Raw genomic sequence first — 16,870 nt, 5'->3', positions numbered from 1 at the left:
TGTTTTATTTTTAAACACTAATCTATTACAATAATTAAAGCAAAATATTAATTATAATTTGCAATTTTGAATTTTTCAACATAAGAGTCTAGAACATATAAAATATAGTTTTGTGGTTCGTTTTATCTAAGTTACTGATTACCCGTGTTCAATTTGCTAATCAGAATAGAGCTGCTTATTCAAAATGTGTATGATAGGGGCATCAGACTTAGGTTTTAGACTTCATAAACTATAAATCAGTATTAAAACATTACAAAACTTATTGTCAATGTTGTCAAATAGTTTTTTAACCTGATAGATACGTTAAATAACAAAACACTTACTTTTATGTAGATTAAAGGGTTTCACATTTAGAATTATAATTACTGAGAATCTATTTTGATATTTTAAATTTTCTGATCTGCCCAAAATTTTATTCCATGTAAAAATTCTCACACAGAATCTATTAATACAGTAATTAAATTCATTTATTTTCACCTAAAAATTTCTTAGAGCTCAGGGTGTATAAATTCACAGAGTTTTAAAGAGTATTTTCAATCAAAGCAGAGCTGACAGGACTTTATACCCAAAGCATTTGTTTTGCACATTTAAAATCAAATACAGCTTCAATTGGAAAACCCTAGCATTATAAATGCTAGCATCCCCCCCCCCCCCAGCATCAAAGGTGGAGTCAAAAAATAAAACATAATATGCAAAAAAAAAAGTTTTTCATCATGTTATATACCTATCGTGTTCAAAACATTATCAAGAAGCGTTCATTTAGGTTTTTGACAGTTTAAACCAGGATTGGCAGGTTTTTGATGCATGGCAGTTTTTGATGGTTTAAAGTGTCACATCAAAAATCTGTCAAAAACTTTTGTGTCAAAACCGTCAAAAACCTCAAATATTGCTTTTCAATATAAAAGTTCCATTTGAAAATACACACTTCCAAGTAATGTTTAAAGTAATTATGTTATACAAAGAAAAAATATTTAATATAATTGTAAAATAATTTTCTACTCTCTACAGAATTATTTTGGACAAAATATATGGGTTTTTTTTCTTATGAAATATACGATTTGAATAAAGCATAGCATAAACGCTGAAGGGAAAACTATGGAATGATTTGACATTCTCTGATTCAAGTTGATTCTTGACCTTTCTCAAAATGTCTTCAACTGCTTATATATGCGTGCATTGATATAAACCATCTGCTGTACTCTTTTTACAACAGATAATTGTTTTAAAAAGTTTATTACATCATATATGTAATAGTGATTTCTGTTATTAAATTATCTAGATAATCACACTGATACTTGAAATAATATTCTTATTGTGCGTAACATTGAAATATTTCTAGAGATCAAAATACTAAATTGTAGGACTAAAATGTCATTTAATTTGGCAATGCTAATTTATATTTACTTCTGCACTATGATATGGTATATTTACAAGCATTTAAAATGCAATGGGTTCCCAATTCAAGATGTATTTAATTTTAAAAGTGCAAAACAAATGCTTTGGGTATCAAGTCCTGCCGGCTCTGCTTTGGTTGAAAATACTCTTTAAAACTCTGTGAATTTATACACCCTGAGCTCTAAGAAATTTTTAGGTGAAAATAAATGAATTTAATTAGTGTATTAATAGATTCTGTGTGAGAATTTTTACATGGAATCATAGGCAGAGATTGACTTGGAAATCTGGGGGGGGGGGGCAAGGTCATTATTGCTGGGGGAAAGCACGATGATGATGATGTCAATTCATCTATACATACAAACTCTGACAATAAAGTTCGGTGAATAGTCCTGTAACATTACCGTAGATGAAATATTAACGAAAGTTACCTTACTGTCTTTCGAAATAGTCACCTCCCATTACTATGCACCGCTGAGATCTCCTATACATGTCCTGGAATCTTTGCAAGAAGTCTTCTTTTGCGATGGAGTTCAAAAGCCTCGTCACGTTTCATTGGATGTCAGGAATATCGTCAAATCTCTTTCCTTTCAAAGCGAGTTTGAGTTGTGGGAATAGGAAGAAGTCTGGAGGATTGAGATCTGGCGAGTATGGTGGATGTTCAATTTGCATCACCCCGTTTTTTGCCAGGAACTGTTTGATGATATTGGCTGTGTGAGGGCGAACATTCTCGTGAACAAGAAACCGTGAACCTTGTTTTGTGTACTGAGGTCGTACCCTGCGTAGACGTTTCATGAAATGGGTAAAAATTTCGATGTACCCTGCAGCATTCATCGTCGCTCTCTCAGGTAGAAATTCCTTGTGGATTTTCCTGTTCATTTTCCTGTTCTCAGTTAAGAACCAACGCACTAAACAAGCACTTTGTAAAACAAGTCTTTCACGGAACACAAACGATGCTCAACTTAACAACGATGGCGGCAGATGGTCAACACCTGCCGCTACTCTTGTGCAGCGTTTTGCTTCGCCAGTGTTGCCAGATCGGCCGTTCTGACTTCATTCACCGAACTTTAAGATCAGTCGACTTCAGGTTGGACTCTGCCCCCCCCCCTTCCTGTATCTCTGCCCATGCATGGAATAAAATTTTGGGCAGATCAGAAAATTTAAAATATCAAAATAGATTCTCAGTAATTATAATTCTGAATGTTAAACCCTTTAATCTACATAAAAGTAAACGTTTAGTTATTTAACATATCTATCAGGTTAAAAAATTATTTGACAACATTGACAATAAGTTTTTTGCAGTTTTGATACTGATTTATAGTTTCTGGAGTCTAAAACCTAACTCTGTGATATCCCTGTCATACATATTTTGAATAAGCAGCTCTATTCCGCTTAGCAAATTGAGCACAGGTAATCTCAGTAGCTTAGATAAAATGAACTACAAACTGTATTTTACATGTTCTAGACCAATGATTCCCAACGTGGGGGACAATGGAATGTTCCAGGGGAGGGCCGGTAGAAGCTGCCAGTATAACATAGGATCCTATGGGTTATATTGCATTGGGGGCAATGGGAGAAAAAAATTTCTGAAGATGGGGCGACGGAACAAAAAAGATTGGGAAACTAAGTTCTAAATTCTTATGTTGAAAAATTCAAAATTGCAAATTATAATTAATATTTTGTTTTAATTATTGTAATAAATTAATTTTTAAAAATAAAATATTGTAATATACAAAAAATAAGTTTTTCATCATTTTGTATATCTATTATGTTCAAAAGATTATCAAAAAGCATTCATTTAGGTTTTTGACGGTTTAAACCAGTTTTTGATGCTTGTCATGTCAAAGACCCAACCCTATCTATATCCCTTTGAAAGAAAGCTCTGCTGCCACGATGATCACACAGACCAACAACACAAATATGTATGTTATTACCAAAGCCTGAAGTGCAGCCAAGTCGAGATATGGCCGGCCATTTCATGAAGTGGCCTGAGATCTCTGGCTAAAGCTTGATGTGCTGATGTGAGACGGCCCAGTAAGAGCCAAATATATATTTTTTTATCGCCAACATGTGATGCATGTCTATTCAGCAATATTGGATTAGCTCCATGTGACGAGAGAAAAAAAGTTAAATTTGAGAGGAAAAACTATAAAAATAATCATATAAACATGTAGTTTTTTCTTCCAAATTTTGGAGAGAAAAAATTATTACCTCATTGAGACTGCAGTTTGATAGGTTGCCATAACTAATGTAGACATAATTACCATGGAAAAATATGCAACTTCACGATGATCTCAAATTGTCTTTTTTTATCAGACTTTGGCCACGGATCACCAGCCACTTCGTGAATTGGCCAATTTCAGACTTTGGCAGTAACATATACATTGCATTTCAAATCAACACATTAGCAATTTGGAGGATAGATTACACCAGACTGAGCACAAAACATGCCAAACGCTGGATACACAACAAGCACACCGTTAAGTTTCTCCAACAAAAATCTGACGTAGCTCCCCATATTCAGGTGTGAAAACATGTGGCAGTTAAATAGTGACACACAGATCAGAGTGGTGGACCATCAGGAATGGAAAATAAAATCATTCCACCAGGGAATCGCTTCGCAAATATTTATATGATTAGGGCAGCATGGAAGATAAGCTTCAGAATCTCATTTACTTTAAATTCGAGCAGAAGATATTATTGAAAGAGCTAAGTTTTTCTAAATTGGAAAATCAATCAGAACAAAATTTATAGATTGATTTTTTATTAATAAATACATAAATGTGTTTAATTTAGTTGTATTTGTTTTAGATTTATTACATGTGTTAAATTCCTTGTTAAATTTTCAGTGTTTATGGGTTTCTCTGCAAGATTTCTCTACTAGTAGACAATGAAAGTAAAAGAACCTCAATTATAAGCTGGAAAATTAACCTTTTTCAATGTACCTTTGGATTGAACATCTTTTTAGAAACAAATTATTTGATTCACATTGATAGCAGAGAATGATTGGGGGAACCATACTTTAATTTTTTTTTAAGAGGGACCCACTTTCACTCTTAAAGGACCCAGATTTTTAAAATAATCTGGGTTCTAGGACCCAGGTAAATCAAAGTACAGTGGCATCTCTGGTCTAATAATTCATGAAACTAATGGGATGCACCAGACCCCTAATTTTTTTTCAGGTGTAGCAGCAACTATGTAGCGGCAGATAACCAACAATCTCACAAAAGTTTTTAGATGCCCAGATCCTGGAATTTTTTGCTTTCACATATCCCGATCTGTGGAGCTGTAATAATGTGCATTGGTATGTCCTTGAACTTAGCACTGTATGTACTACCATCTGCAAATTGTTCCATTATTCCATTCCACAAAGCCAAGAGATTAATATGTCCTAATGTTTAATGGTTACATGCATCAACTACAGAATTACTGTAAAATCCATTGGGTCAGTTCTATGAGAATCACCCTGGAGCAAAAACTCAAAGATGACCAGAATATATTCACATGCCATTCATTTTAATAACATTAAAGCAACAATATTGATTCAAATCATTAATAGATTATTGAGCAGGCTGCCATGATGATTGTCTATAAGCAATCTGAGAAGTTTGATAGTTAAATATTTCATTAATGATGTGAATATTTTGATTGTTTTTTTAATCTTTTCTGATATGTGATTTTTAATAAATTTTAGGAAACAATGAAATTGATTTCAGATACTAAGAAATGGGCAGAGTGGAAGCCTATGATTACAGCTGATTCATATTCAACTGAAATATTTGGTGAACCAAATTTACGACAAGACAGTTTCATGAATTGTGATAAAATAATATCAGAAGGAGGTTCTTTGAAGTTTTACAGGTAGGCATGAGCAAATTTTCAAATATTTCAGATAATACTTATATTCTATTTTTTTTATCACATATTATGAATTGAAAGCATTGGATTTGTAATAATGGTATAGTACAGTGGTCGGCAAACTCATTAGTCAACAGAACCAAATATCAACGGTGCAATGATTGAAATTTCTTTTGAGAGAGAAATTTTTTTAAACTTAAACTATATAGGTACATTGTTATTAACTTAATTAAGGTCCTCCTAAACTGGCCTTTGCTACAATCGTCCTCGATCTGATTGAGGTATGTTCGCTGAGGTTGACCCCTTCAGATTCTCCCATCCACACTCATCTTGTATATGACTGATGTTGGATGCAGATGGAGAGAGGTGACCACGGGAGAGTCATGATGAAAGTTGGTGGCCCAGGAGCGTCGTCTTCTATGATCTGGCTGGGTAGAGGTTAATGTTCCTTTGGTATGAAAAACATCGCATGCCCCCCCCCCATGTTCCGAGAGGAGACTCGTCTTTTGCGTCTATCTGCCCCCCCCCCCCCCCCAGTATTTTAAGAAAAAAGCCTCGTTTTCAACAAATTTTTCCCGAACTTCCTAGTTTCGACCCACCTGATTTGTCGCGGAAGTGTGACATGACAGCAGCGTCAGGCTTTCGGCAAAAGCCCGTGAAAAAGATGACTCACTAGGGAAGGGAAAGGAACGAGAACAAAATGGCCAAAATGAGTGTCTAAACCAGTGCCATCTAAACGCATGAGGCCGACCCGGAGACCTCAAGGAAAGAAGGGCCTCAGAGAAATTAGAACCGGTTGAAATTTTTGAAAATTTGTCAGGTAGGGTTCACTTCAGTTTACCCCATCACTTGGTCCGGGGCCCCATGATGCTCTTAAGACGGCCCTGGTCTAAACATGATTTTTCAAAAATCTGGAGTTTTTTGCGGGGTATTTTGTGGAAGAGCCACACTCTAGGGGCCATAGAGCCGCGGTTTGTCGACCACTGGTATAGTGGAAAAGATTATCCCTTTTAAAGTCAGAAAAATATGTTTTTGATTTCATGTAAATATATATATATATGTCAAATACAGACAAAAACATTTTCATAGAAATGTTGAAGCTATGTATATTACAGTAGCAATGATAAACTGGAAATTATACATAATCAACAACCATCTTGGTAAGTCTGATAAATTTCATTACATTTATCACTTTTACTGTGAATATAATTTTGAAATAAGATGGGGAAGTTTGAAAAAATTGTAGAAAAAATTGCCACTTTTAATCAACCATTTACCAGTTTTTTGGTATTTGAAAATGATATGTGCAACACAATTATCACACATTCAGAATGTCAGTATCCAGACCATTGACATTACAACTATTGCTGCAGCTCAACAGAATGACGAAAAGCTCCAGAAGTTGCTCAGTGGTTCAACTCTTCAACTTCAAAAACTAGCACTATCTCCTCATGTGTGATAACACCAGACATAAAATACGACCATTTGTCCCTCAACCATTCCAAATGGCTTTCTTTAAGGCACTGCATGGCCTGTCCCATCCTGGGATTTGGGCCACAAAAAGCCCTCCATATGTAAGATGTTTTGTAGACGTGTGTGTGCTTGCAAACTCCATTGCTCAAAAATCACTAGGTACACTAACAGACCTCTCAAACAGTTCCTGATGCCTTCTAGCAGGTTCGGCCACATTCATCTGGACTTGGGTGGTCAGCTGCCTCCATTTAACAGGTTCACCTATTTGCTCACCAGTGTGAACCAATTTTGCCAGAGGCAATTCCCATTAAGGGCATCTCGGCTGAGGCCATTGATCAAGCTTTTGTAGGGTTGGGTTTCGATGGATTGCTTGATTTGGAACTCCATCAATTATCACCACCAACGAAGGACACCAGTTCTTGCCTATCAAAATTGTTGGGTGTTCAACAAATTTGGTTCAACACACCATATCATCCCACCAGCAATGGGCTAGAGTAGCAGTTCCACTTGGGGTTCCATCGGATGGCACACCTGCAACCTAGCCAAGGTTTTAATCATTTTACAGCCGTACATAGGAAAAACACTCATATTTGTAAAAGACTGACTTTAATGAAAACATTAGAGATATGTATTCATTTATAAGCTGAGGGCATACTGGTGAGTTTTGATGTCATATCAATGCTCACCAAAGTGCCAGTGGGAGAGATGTCTTATTGCAATTTGATGAAATATTCCTAAAACATAAAATAGTAGGCCTTTTCTAGCTATGCCTCCTTATTACAATCTACTTTACCTCGAACAACATCTATGAATAGATAGATGGGGTAGCTATGAGAAGTCCCCTCAGTCTGGTAGTTACCAATTTCTTTATAGAAAAATTTCAGGAACAGGCAATAGCAACAGTGCTGTTCCAACCAATAACTTGGCTTCACTATGTTGATGATACTTTCATTATTTGGAGGCATGGAGAAGAAAATCTTCACTGGTTCTTGGACTATATCTCAACAGAATTCATGAAAACATCATATTCACTATGGAAAAAGGAAGACAGCTCCCACATTCTTGGACGTTCTTGTCAGCCATCAGGGACAACGTTTAAGCCACAACATTTATCACAAGCCCACTCACACCAAAAGATAAATTATAAGATCTCTGATCATCATCCTCACAAAAAGGGAAGTACAATAAAAACCTTGATTAAAAGAGCAGGAAGATTGTGCAAAGAAAAAAAATCTAAGTAAAGAGATTTGAGCACTTAAAATATATCAGTTTTCCCACACTGATGGGTACACAAAAGACGACATCGCAAAAGCCTTACACCCTATCAAGAAGATCGCCAGTGGAAAATGAGAAGCCACAATTGATTGGAAAAGCTGTGCTACCCTTTATCCCTGGAGCTACTGCAAGAATCTGCAAGGTTATGAAAAACATCATTCAAAGACCATATTTTTAACACTAGAGCTGCGAAGTAGATCCAAATCAAACTGTAACGATGTACTTAGATACAAATCAATTTGATCAAAATCAAACTTTTTTTTTCATTTATCTCAAAAACTTCAGAAAAATGCAGGTGGTAAATAAATTTCTTGACTTTTCATGATATCATATGAATATTCACGAAAATTTTATCCCTTGCACATTTCGTATTTCAGAGCTGTTAGCGTTCATACCTAGATCTGCGATTTGGGTCATTTGGACCCAAAATACTATACTATAGGAAAAAGGGCGTGAAATTTTCTTGGAAGTGTTTTCCCTTTCTACAATGTATTTCTAAATGGAGAGATTTCTACAGCAGAGATAGCACAGATGACATGTTTGGCAGAAATATAGAATAGTAAGTAATCCTATTAAGGATCTGAGTTCCCCCACATTGGCTGGATCAGGCGTTTTCTCAATAGAGTCCAAATTTGTTTGGATAGGATGCAGACCATCTGAATCTATCTTGTGCCCCAAATATTCTACAGATGGCTGCAGTTTGACGCCAGCCTCTTGCAAGGTTGTCAGGTTCCTTAAATGATCTTCTGCTGATCGACCTATAGTAAAAAGTGCTATCATGTCCTTGCAGAAGCTTATCCATTTCCCTCTAGAAGGTAGCAGGAGCTGAAGCTACTCTGAATGGTAGCCTTGTATAACGAAATAAACCCCTGTGCCTGTTTATCACCAGGATGTGGTGATCTTTGGAGGCTTCGTTCAGCTCCAGCTGACACAGGGTTCGCACATCCTTACAAACTCCTTAAAAACTCCTAACTTTTCATTTCCCTCTGGAAGGGCCCTTATAACTCCTTACTTTTTACCGCCATGCCTGAAAAAGTCTTTTTTTTTCTCTCTGAAGGAATGATCTTTCTTAGCATAGGCATTCCCCATAGTGATGAATAACATTGCCTAGAAAAATAAGAGGAAGCTTCCCCCGAATATAAAGAGGAAGAAAAGAGAAAAGAAACGCTCTCTCCCTTTGTAATAGGAAATGTGAAAGCAGGGGATGGGATTGGAACATCCAATGGTTGTGCATACCTGCCAACCATTACGATTTTGTCGTATTTAGTAAATTAATACGATTATACGCTTTTGCTTCTAAAAATATGATTTTTTACCGAATCGCTAGTTTTGACGTGTTTTCCTGCGTATATGTCGCAAGCTGGGCAGCGTTGGAAATCGATGGTCCGTAGAACATCACTCCGCTGAACCAGTAGCCGAAAATTCCCCCCATGCCCAGTGGTGAGAAAGTTTTTTTAAGTTTTTACTTATGCGGCGAAACGATGTCTCGACCTCCTATATTACGCAGTATACTGAGTGCAGACCTCGCAGCTTTCCTATTTTTCCTATTATTTTCCTACTATCGCCGCAATCGTCTTTTTTTTACCGCAATTCTCTCCAACTATTCCTATTTTATCCCTCCTTCCCATTTGCTTACAGCCAATATCTCACTGCGAAAATTCAGAGAAACCGCAAAATGTCACTGCTTTCCGCAGTTTTTTTGACGTGTTTTATGTGTTTTATTCACATTACAACTCGCTACTGAAAAAGAAGAAAGAAAAAAAAATTACAGTTCCACTGGAGTAAGGGACTACGACAAGCGTATCTTTTTGCCGCCGCGCCTAAAAGTGCTAAAAACTGAAGTCCAGTGGCAGTCGTGTCGTCAGAAATGAGTTACATAATGACGTTATGCATTTGCGTTTTCCAAGCGTGGCGCATCGGCTCAGGGCGGCTATATAGTATATGACCCTGGCGTCATCTACTCTATCGGCTGCATGCTCCGGTTTAAAGGGAAGAGACACAACACGAAAATGAAGGGAAGATCGCTGAAACGTGCGGCACATGACGCCTAACTCCTCCAGAAGCAGTTTGCCAATCACTGCAACGTCCCTTATGGGAGTTGCTTGCCCGGTTCGAAATATCCAGTAATAAGGTGGCAAACGACAAGTGGAAAATGATTGCAAGTAAACTTTCACATGAAATATTATTTATTAAATTCAATATAAAGTTAGTCAATTTTAACAGTAGATTAGTACAACATGGAGCCCACTATTTGACATTAACAGAAAGATACTGGCTCACCAATTGATGATCATCAACAGTCAAACTTTTATGCTGATTGGACATCCGATGTTGTTAGTCACTTCGACGTAGCTTTTCCCCGCAAGTATCAGTGAAGGTCTCTCGGTTGAGAGCCGGATCGTTTCGATCAGCACCAGGAGGCCTCTCGGTTCAGAGTCTGATCTATTCCAGAAGTGGCCTCTCGGTTGAGGGCCGGACCACTTTGATCAGCTCCAAGGGCCCTCTCGGTTCAGGGTCGGACCACTTTGGTGTCACTTACTACGTGTAGCCTTGACAAGGCCAGCTGCTACGTCTATTATCGGCAATGAAGAATTTTGACTGTGAAGATTAATTAATGCTTTCGATTCCGGGCCTGCCGGGAAACAAATTCAAATACTATGAACTATTTAATTTTAACTAATTATCAGCTTATTTTCCCAGCCTAAGGCCAATGGATACGGTAGCAAGACGGTGAATCGTCCTACTAGAGGGCTTCAGTTGAAAAGAACAAACAAAGGATGAACGCGGTGTCAGAGACAAAGAGGGAGGAATTTAAACTCCTATTTCACAAGGAATTTGGAACCACATGTCCTCGCAAGGCCTTTTCGCCTCAAAAAAAATATCGGATTTACATATTCATGCGTCACTATATTATAAACATTACAATTGAATTATTACATTGGAATCTGGCAACATGGCACAATCCGGAGAGCTGATCAGACTCTCCCGATTATGTAAACAATACCAACAAGACAATAAGAAATGAAATGTTCCGACGGAGGTCTGCAGCCCCCCGCCAAAAACAAGTGAGTACAACACTATATTTTCCGTACAACGAGACTTGTAACAACTCCCCCGGGAGGTTCTTTAATAAAAATAAAAATATTTAACCGGGCAAACCCTTAAGCCTAGCCCAAACTATACATAATCTGGACCAGACCCCTCTACAAAAATAGCGACATCGTCGTCATGAGGGAAATTAATTTATGTGGGACATCAGTAGCCCCTTCTCGTTCGACAACCAAAAGACCCCACCCGTCAATGGCCAAACTAAGCGACCATTCTGGCCTTACTGGTTTGCCAGCGGGTCCTCGGGTGGTTTCCGGTAACTGAGAGGTCCCTGGGGTCTAAAATAAGAAGGAATTTCCCACATAACGACAAGATCACCATTAACATAGAGGGATCGGATCCCGATACGTTACATCGCGCCGGACGTAAAGCGCTGTCGTGAGCCGTATTGCGCTCTATAGGAAAACAGTCGTATTGATGAATAGACGGCGTGTCGCACTGGGTGATTCACGTTGCGCGCGCCATAGAAAACCTGCTAGTGAAACCCGTCTTTTAAAAGTGACAGCCGACCCGCGTCTGGTTTTACAAGGGGGGGGGGACGAGCAAGGGCATAAAGTTATTGAAAATGTTGGGGGGGCTCAAGCCCCATACAATGGAACCTCGTTTATTCGTCGCGTCGTATAAACAAGGTTTTTAAGCACGTCGCCGAACAGTCGGGTCAAAGCATCGTATAAATGCAAAAATCGTATAACTGAAACGTTATCTCCACCTTACTCTTCCACAAAAATTTTCCTAAGAAAACTAAAAATTATTGTAATTCAAAACCATATTTCATGAAATTGAAATCAAGAAAAAATTACATTACAAATAAAAATTACTCGAAATACAGCACTAAGATTGACATAACATTGCTGTTTCATAAACCTCAAGCACTCTTATGATGTTCCTTTCAAGATTTGAAATGAAAAAATACGTTATTTATAAACTTAAACAAAAAATTCGTCTGTGTTGTTCGATTTCTATATTCAAGAAAAAAGTCAATAAAGCATCGAGTTCAGCTCTTCTGAAAAAAATCAGTTCTGTTTTAAAGAACTGTTTTTGCATGCATCTACGGTCAACAATCAACCTCCGTTAGCAGTCAGTTCATTTCGGAACTTGCAACAGATATTGTTGAAGCCATCTCCATTCCGTGGTCACATCCGCAGGAACACTTTGAAAATGATTATAATTTTTTTCAAGGACTTTTAAAGACTTGAAAATGAACTTTTTCTCCAAGGATTTTCAAGGAAGGTACGAACCCTGTCCCTATATACCAGGGCTTGACAAATCTCGGGCTCCATGTCATCGTGGCGACTAGAAAATCGGTATCGGCACCAAACATTCTCTGCATGTGATTGCTAGAGTGGAATCATAGGATGACGAAAACAGTCTGGCTTTCAACATGGGAGAGGGGTGGGGGGTCTCCGTAAGTCCTGAAAAAATCTAAAAAACATCATTTCGGACCGTTTTTCTTCTGCATAAACCATGCTTGGCTCTTCAGGAATATGGCTGTTTCCTACATAGTTTTTGATTTGTCAAGATCGGCTATTTTCAAATGACATCAAAACAGGAATTATTCAATGTTTTAAAACAGTATTGAAATTTATACTCAATGAAAAATTCAAAAAGCATGGTCATATAGGCTTATGCAGCCAGAGCCGCTATCCTATAAAATGTTTGACAAATGATTTTACTTCATGTTCATTTCTTTTTCTCTTTAGAGTGGGGGGGGGGAAGAGGACAAAATCACTGAAAATATTACGATTTGATATTTTGGTTTTTTGTTGGTCGGCATTTCTTCGAGCAGAAATACTTAATTTCGCTTCATTTGTGTTCAATAATGTGCATTTCAATATAGTACAGGAGTATCGTATTTGATTTGCAAAAAATTCAATATAAACAAACAAAACAAAAATATTAAAATGTCTGAGTGAGTACAGTGTTTAAAGAGAGGAAAAATGCAACACCATACTGAGCTCTTTCACGTATTAATAATGAGAAAATTATTATTGCGTAATTAATGAGAAAAGTTCAGTGTAGATAATACCTGATATGGTGATAATCTCATTATGAAATCAATGATGCAATAATTTTATTGCATCAATTAAAAAAATGTGAAGGAAGAGCAACTTTTTTGCGCATTAACCCTATATAGTCCCGTTGATTTTTGAATAGACATGGTAAATCGTCAAAAAACACAAACAGGTTTTTTGGTATTTCAGAAAGTACATCCTTTAGTGTCATTTCAGTACAAGGTACAGCTATATAAGTACAATAATTTTTATCTATCTAGAAAAAGCTGATTCCTTGTTGGTGTCATATTTGAGAGCTGTCCCAATTTTACGTGCTCAGAGATTTATATTATAGCACCAAATTGAGGGAAATGGAAATAAAATTCAAGGACGAAACTATTCAACTTCGCTGAGCAAAATTCTATCTGTTTATAGATAACATTAAAATTAAGGCAGACTATATTTTACCCTTAATTAATTATTTTAGCTAATTAAATCCAGTATAATTAATTAAATTGCTGTGATGATGTATTGTTTCAGTTAAAAATATGCTAACAGTGCCAATTTACATCGGTTTGTGGATAAAAATAATTTTCAATACGTTGTATGGAGGAGAACCATAGAGGGTATAAAAACATTGGTTTCGATTTTATTTGGCCAACATAGGTGATCAGTTGCTATTAATATTAAGCTGTGCCGCAGATAGCAAACGTTTAAAAATCCATTGGCATAGCAGCTCGCTTATTTTTCTTAACAACAAACACTTTAGTATTAGTATAATACTGAAGTCATACTGATATCAGTAAAAGTATACTTTTTTTTTAATTCATAAATCAGAAGGAGGAAAATCTTTGTTTACATGTAATATACGTCTGAGCGAATGCTTATTAACCGAAATTTTAGTATTTGTATAACACTTATATTCAACGTATAGTGTTTTTTAACTCGTATACTACTGATGTATGTAAAAAATTTCAACGTTGAAGGACCTACAGGACCGGTAATTATTTTTGGTCAAGCATTATCTTATTTGCAATCATTTTCAATAAATCAATTGGTATCAGTTTTGACCATAAACACCCACGTGATAGATATGCCATTCATATTTTATCCTAAAAATTAATTTTAACAAAAATAACTTAATAATCTAACGATATAAAAATTTTCAATCATGTAATGCTGACCACGGCCTATCGAAAACCACGGTTTAAATCACCAGGAATAACCAAACATAGCAGCAATAGCAAACAGTTCAAATGAAACGCATATTTATACATTTCGTTGATTTAAAATAAATATTTCTTGTATCCTCATGTTGTTCATGTCAAATACTCACATTTAAATTTACGCAAAAAATACACACAAGAACCTAGTTATACAATTATATAGTTTCTGAACCGGTCCTAATTTCTGCATGAAGTGGCCCATTTAATTTAAACAGCACAGTATTTACTCTATTCGCTAATAAACTAAACATCTTTGACCCTATTTATGCAGGGTTATAATTGTCCACTTTTTTCTAGGGGCACTTCAAGTCAAAGGTCCTGACTTGCAGAAAAACAAAAAAATTTGGGTGTCATAAGATGTTTTTTTTACACAAATTATTTTCGACTTATTTTGTTCCTTGTTATTAGAGACCACTGTTTAAGTAAAACAAATTTGAATAATCCAACTCGCAGTTTTCCAAACTTTTTGTTTCATCGTCCTCCTCTTCAGAATTGGTTTTATTCTCAATCCCCCCCCCCCTTGGACCTTTCCATGCCCCCAAGGGGCGATATTGCCCATTATAGGATACTCTGATCTAACTGATCATAACTTCAATAACAATCTCTGTTCCCATTCTTCTAATCACTATCACCGAATATTATTACCAAAATCTCTTGTATTGTCTGATCAATAATTTCATGGTCGGTTTTCTTTCACCTTTCGTAGTTTTGTAATTTCTGAGCTCCGGATAATCCACCCTCGGATAATCGAGGTTCTACTGTACTTTAGATTTCTTTAGCAATCTTGTTCCAAACAATGTTTGTCGTAAAAGCTTTTGGCCTCAAGAATATCTGTATAAACATTTTATGCAATCGCGAAATTCCCAAAAAATTAGAGAAACTGCTAATGAGGTTGTACTTACCAAGATTATTGTTGCTCTGCTACAAATTGGGCTTTGATGATGATTCCTTCATCATGAAGGATGAGTAAGGATGCAACGATCGATCAGCGTTGACTTGAAAATTTGTAACATGAACACTGAACGATGACACTTGGATTCAAAAACAACTGGATGTTTCTTCCTCTTCTTATATGCTATAGTTAATATGACAATCCTGTTTTCAGTATTGTCAACTCTGTACAGAAAAATTTCTCACGTCTTCGTGCGCAACCATATGTCGGCAATTACCTTTTGTAGCTACTATAGTTCTGCTGGTCAAATCACCATTTGACCAGCCGAATTCATCTTTTGTGAACATTTCGGATGTCGTTTTTTTCTCATGGTTAGTACATCTGGACAACATAAAAATGTAACACTGTGCTAGCTTCCTGAAGGAGGGACACATAGATGTGTGTTACTTAAACACCTATAAACACATGATTCAGTTAGATGGCGGTATCCATGACTGAAAATTTCGGGAAATTTTTCACGCTTCCTCAGGGAAAAATTTCCAATACATCTGGCTGCCCATTCGTGTGCGTCTTTGTTCGGAATTCGCCTATATATATGTGTGTGTTTGTGTATGCTCCACCTCGCTTCAGGGCAGTTGTATTCTAGAAAGGCTACTAAATTTCTACAGTGGAACAAAAATAGTCAAAGCGCCGCTGACAGGAAAACTACAACATCCATCTCATTATTGCTATCATATAATACATTGCTACCTCCAGAGGGGTGTACAAACAATGAGGAAGGAGATCGTACAGGAAGCGATATAGACCCGTCAACCAGTTCCCAAGTTAACAAGTGAGGGGGGGGGGGCGTATTCTGTTGAACAGTTTTCTCCTTTTTTTTTAAACTCATAATGGGTATCTGTCACAGGCATAGTACAGAAGTGCATTCAAGAGGATTCACTGATGGCATTTTCTACTTCTGTCGCCAGTACAGTGACAGTCCTCAGCTAAGAAAAAATAAATTAGTGATTGCTCTTTTCTGATGCCCGTGTCAGAAGTACGTGCTTTGTTGTCCTCAATGGTTAATCCTGCCTATTGCGACGCAACGCTTTTCTTTGATCTTGTCCCAAAGCGATTTGCCTTGTCCTATCTACCCGCGAAAGCTGGTTGTCTGGAATAACTACTATATGGTCATACAGGCCCCCTAACTAGGCTGGGGCAACCGGGGCATTGCACCAGGGCCACATGCCTAATTGGGCGCCACAAAATAATGTACATTTATTTTGCATAATAATAATAATCCTTTCCAAGGGCCCCGAAAAGGCACGCCTCAGCCTCTAGGTTCTGGCACCTATTCTTTATAGAGTGTAATTTGTTTCGGTTTCAATATCATTGCTTCCCAATTTTCAACCTTCCCCCCTCCATGCATCTTTGGGCTTATTTTCATGTCGGCGCCATGGCCATCCTCCGGTCGCAGTGAACAAAAGAAGAGACACTCAGTTTTTGCCACAGGCAAAGAAGAAAGAGCCCCCTCAACACCTCAAAGAATCTTCCTCTCAGCCGTGCCTTCTGGCAGTAAGGATTGGAACCGATGGAGGGTGCAATTGGGGATTGAACGGCAGGGAAGAAATGAGATAAACGTATTGTCATGGAACAAGAAAGCCAAAGACCATCCA

The 16,870-nt window shown here is 37.2% G+C and overlaps 1 protein-coding gene across 11 annotated transcripts in view; it reads left to right on the top strand.

Moving 5' to 3' along the window:
* Positions 1-16,870, top strand: part of LOC149074117 (uncharacterized) — a 420,692-nt gene that overhangs the window by 111,434 nt on the left and 292,388 nt on the right. For all 11 annotated transcript variants that reach the window (XM_089246242.1, XM_089246238.1, XM_089246241.1 and 8 more), the window contains one exon: positions 5,087-5,253. In XM_089246242.1, the coding sequence (XP_089102368.1) occupies positions 5,087-5,253 (167 nt within the window). The remainder of the gene's footprint in view (positions 1-5,086; positions 5,254-16,870) is intronic.

This window comes from Pholcus phalangioides, unplaced genomic scaffold (genome assembly GCF_987345545.1).
Source record: "Pholcus phalangioides strain wild (caught in Gottingen) unplaced genomic scaffold, Ppha-v1.0 ptg000017l_1, whole genome shotgun sequence".
In the NCBI taxonomy this organism is placed as follows: domain Eukaryota; kingdom Metazoa; phylum Arthropoda; class Arachnida; order Araneae; family Pholcidae; genus Pholcus; species Pholcus phalangioides.
This window is presented reverse-complemented; position numbering and strand designations above follow the sequence as displayed.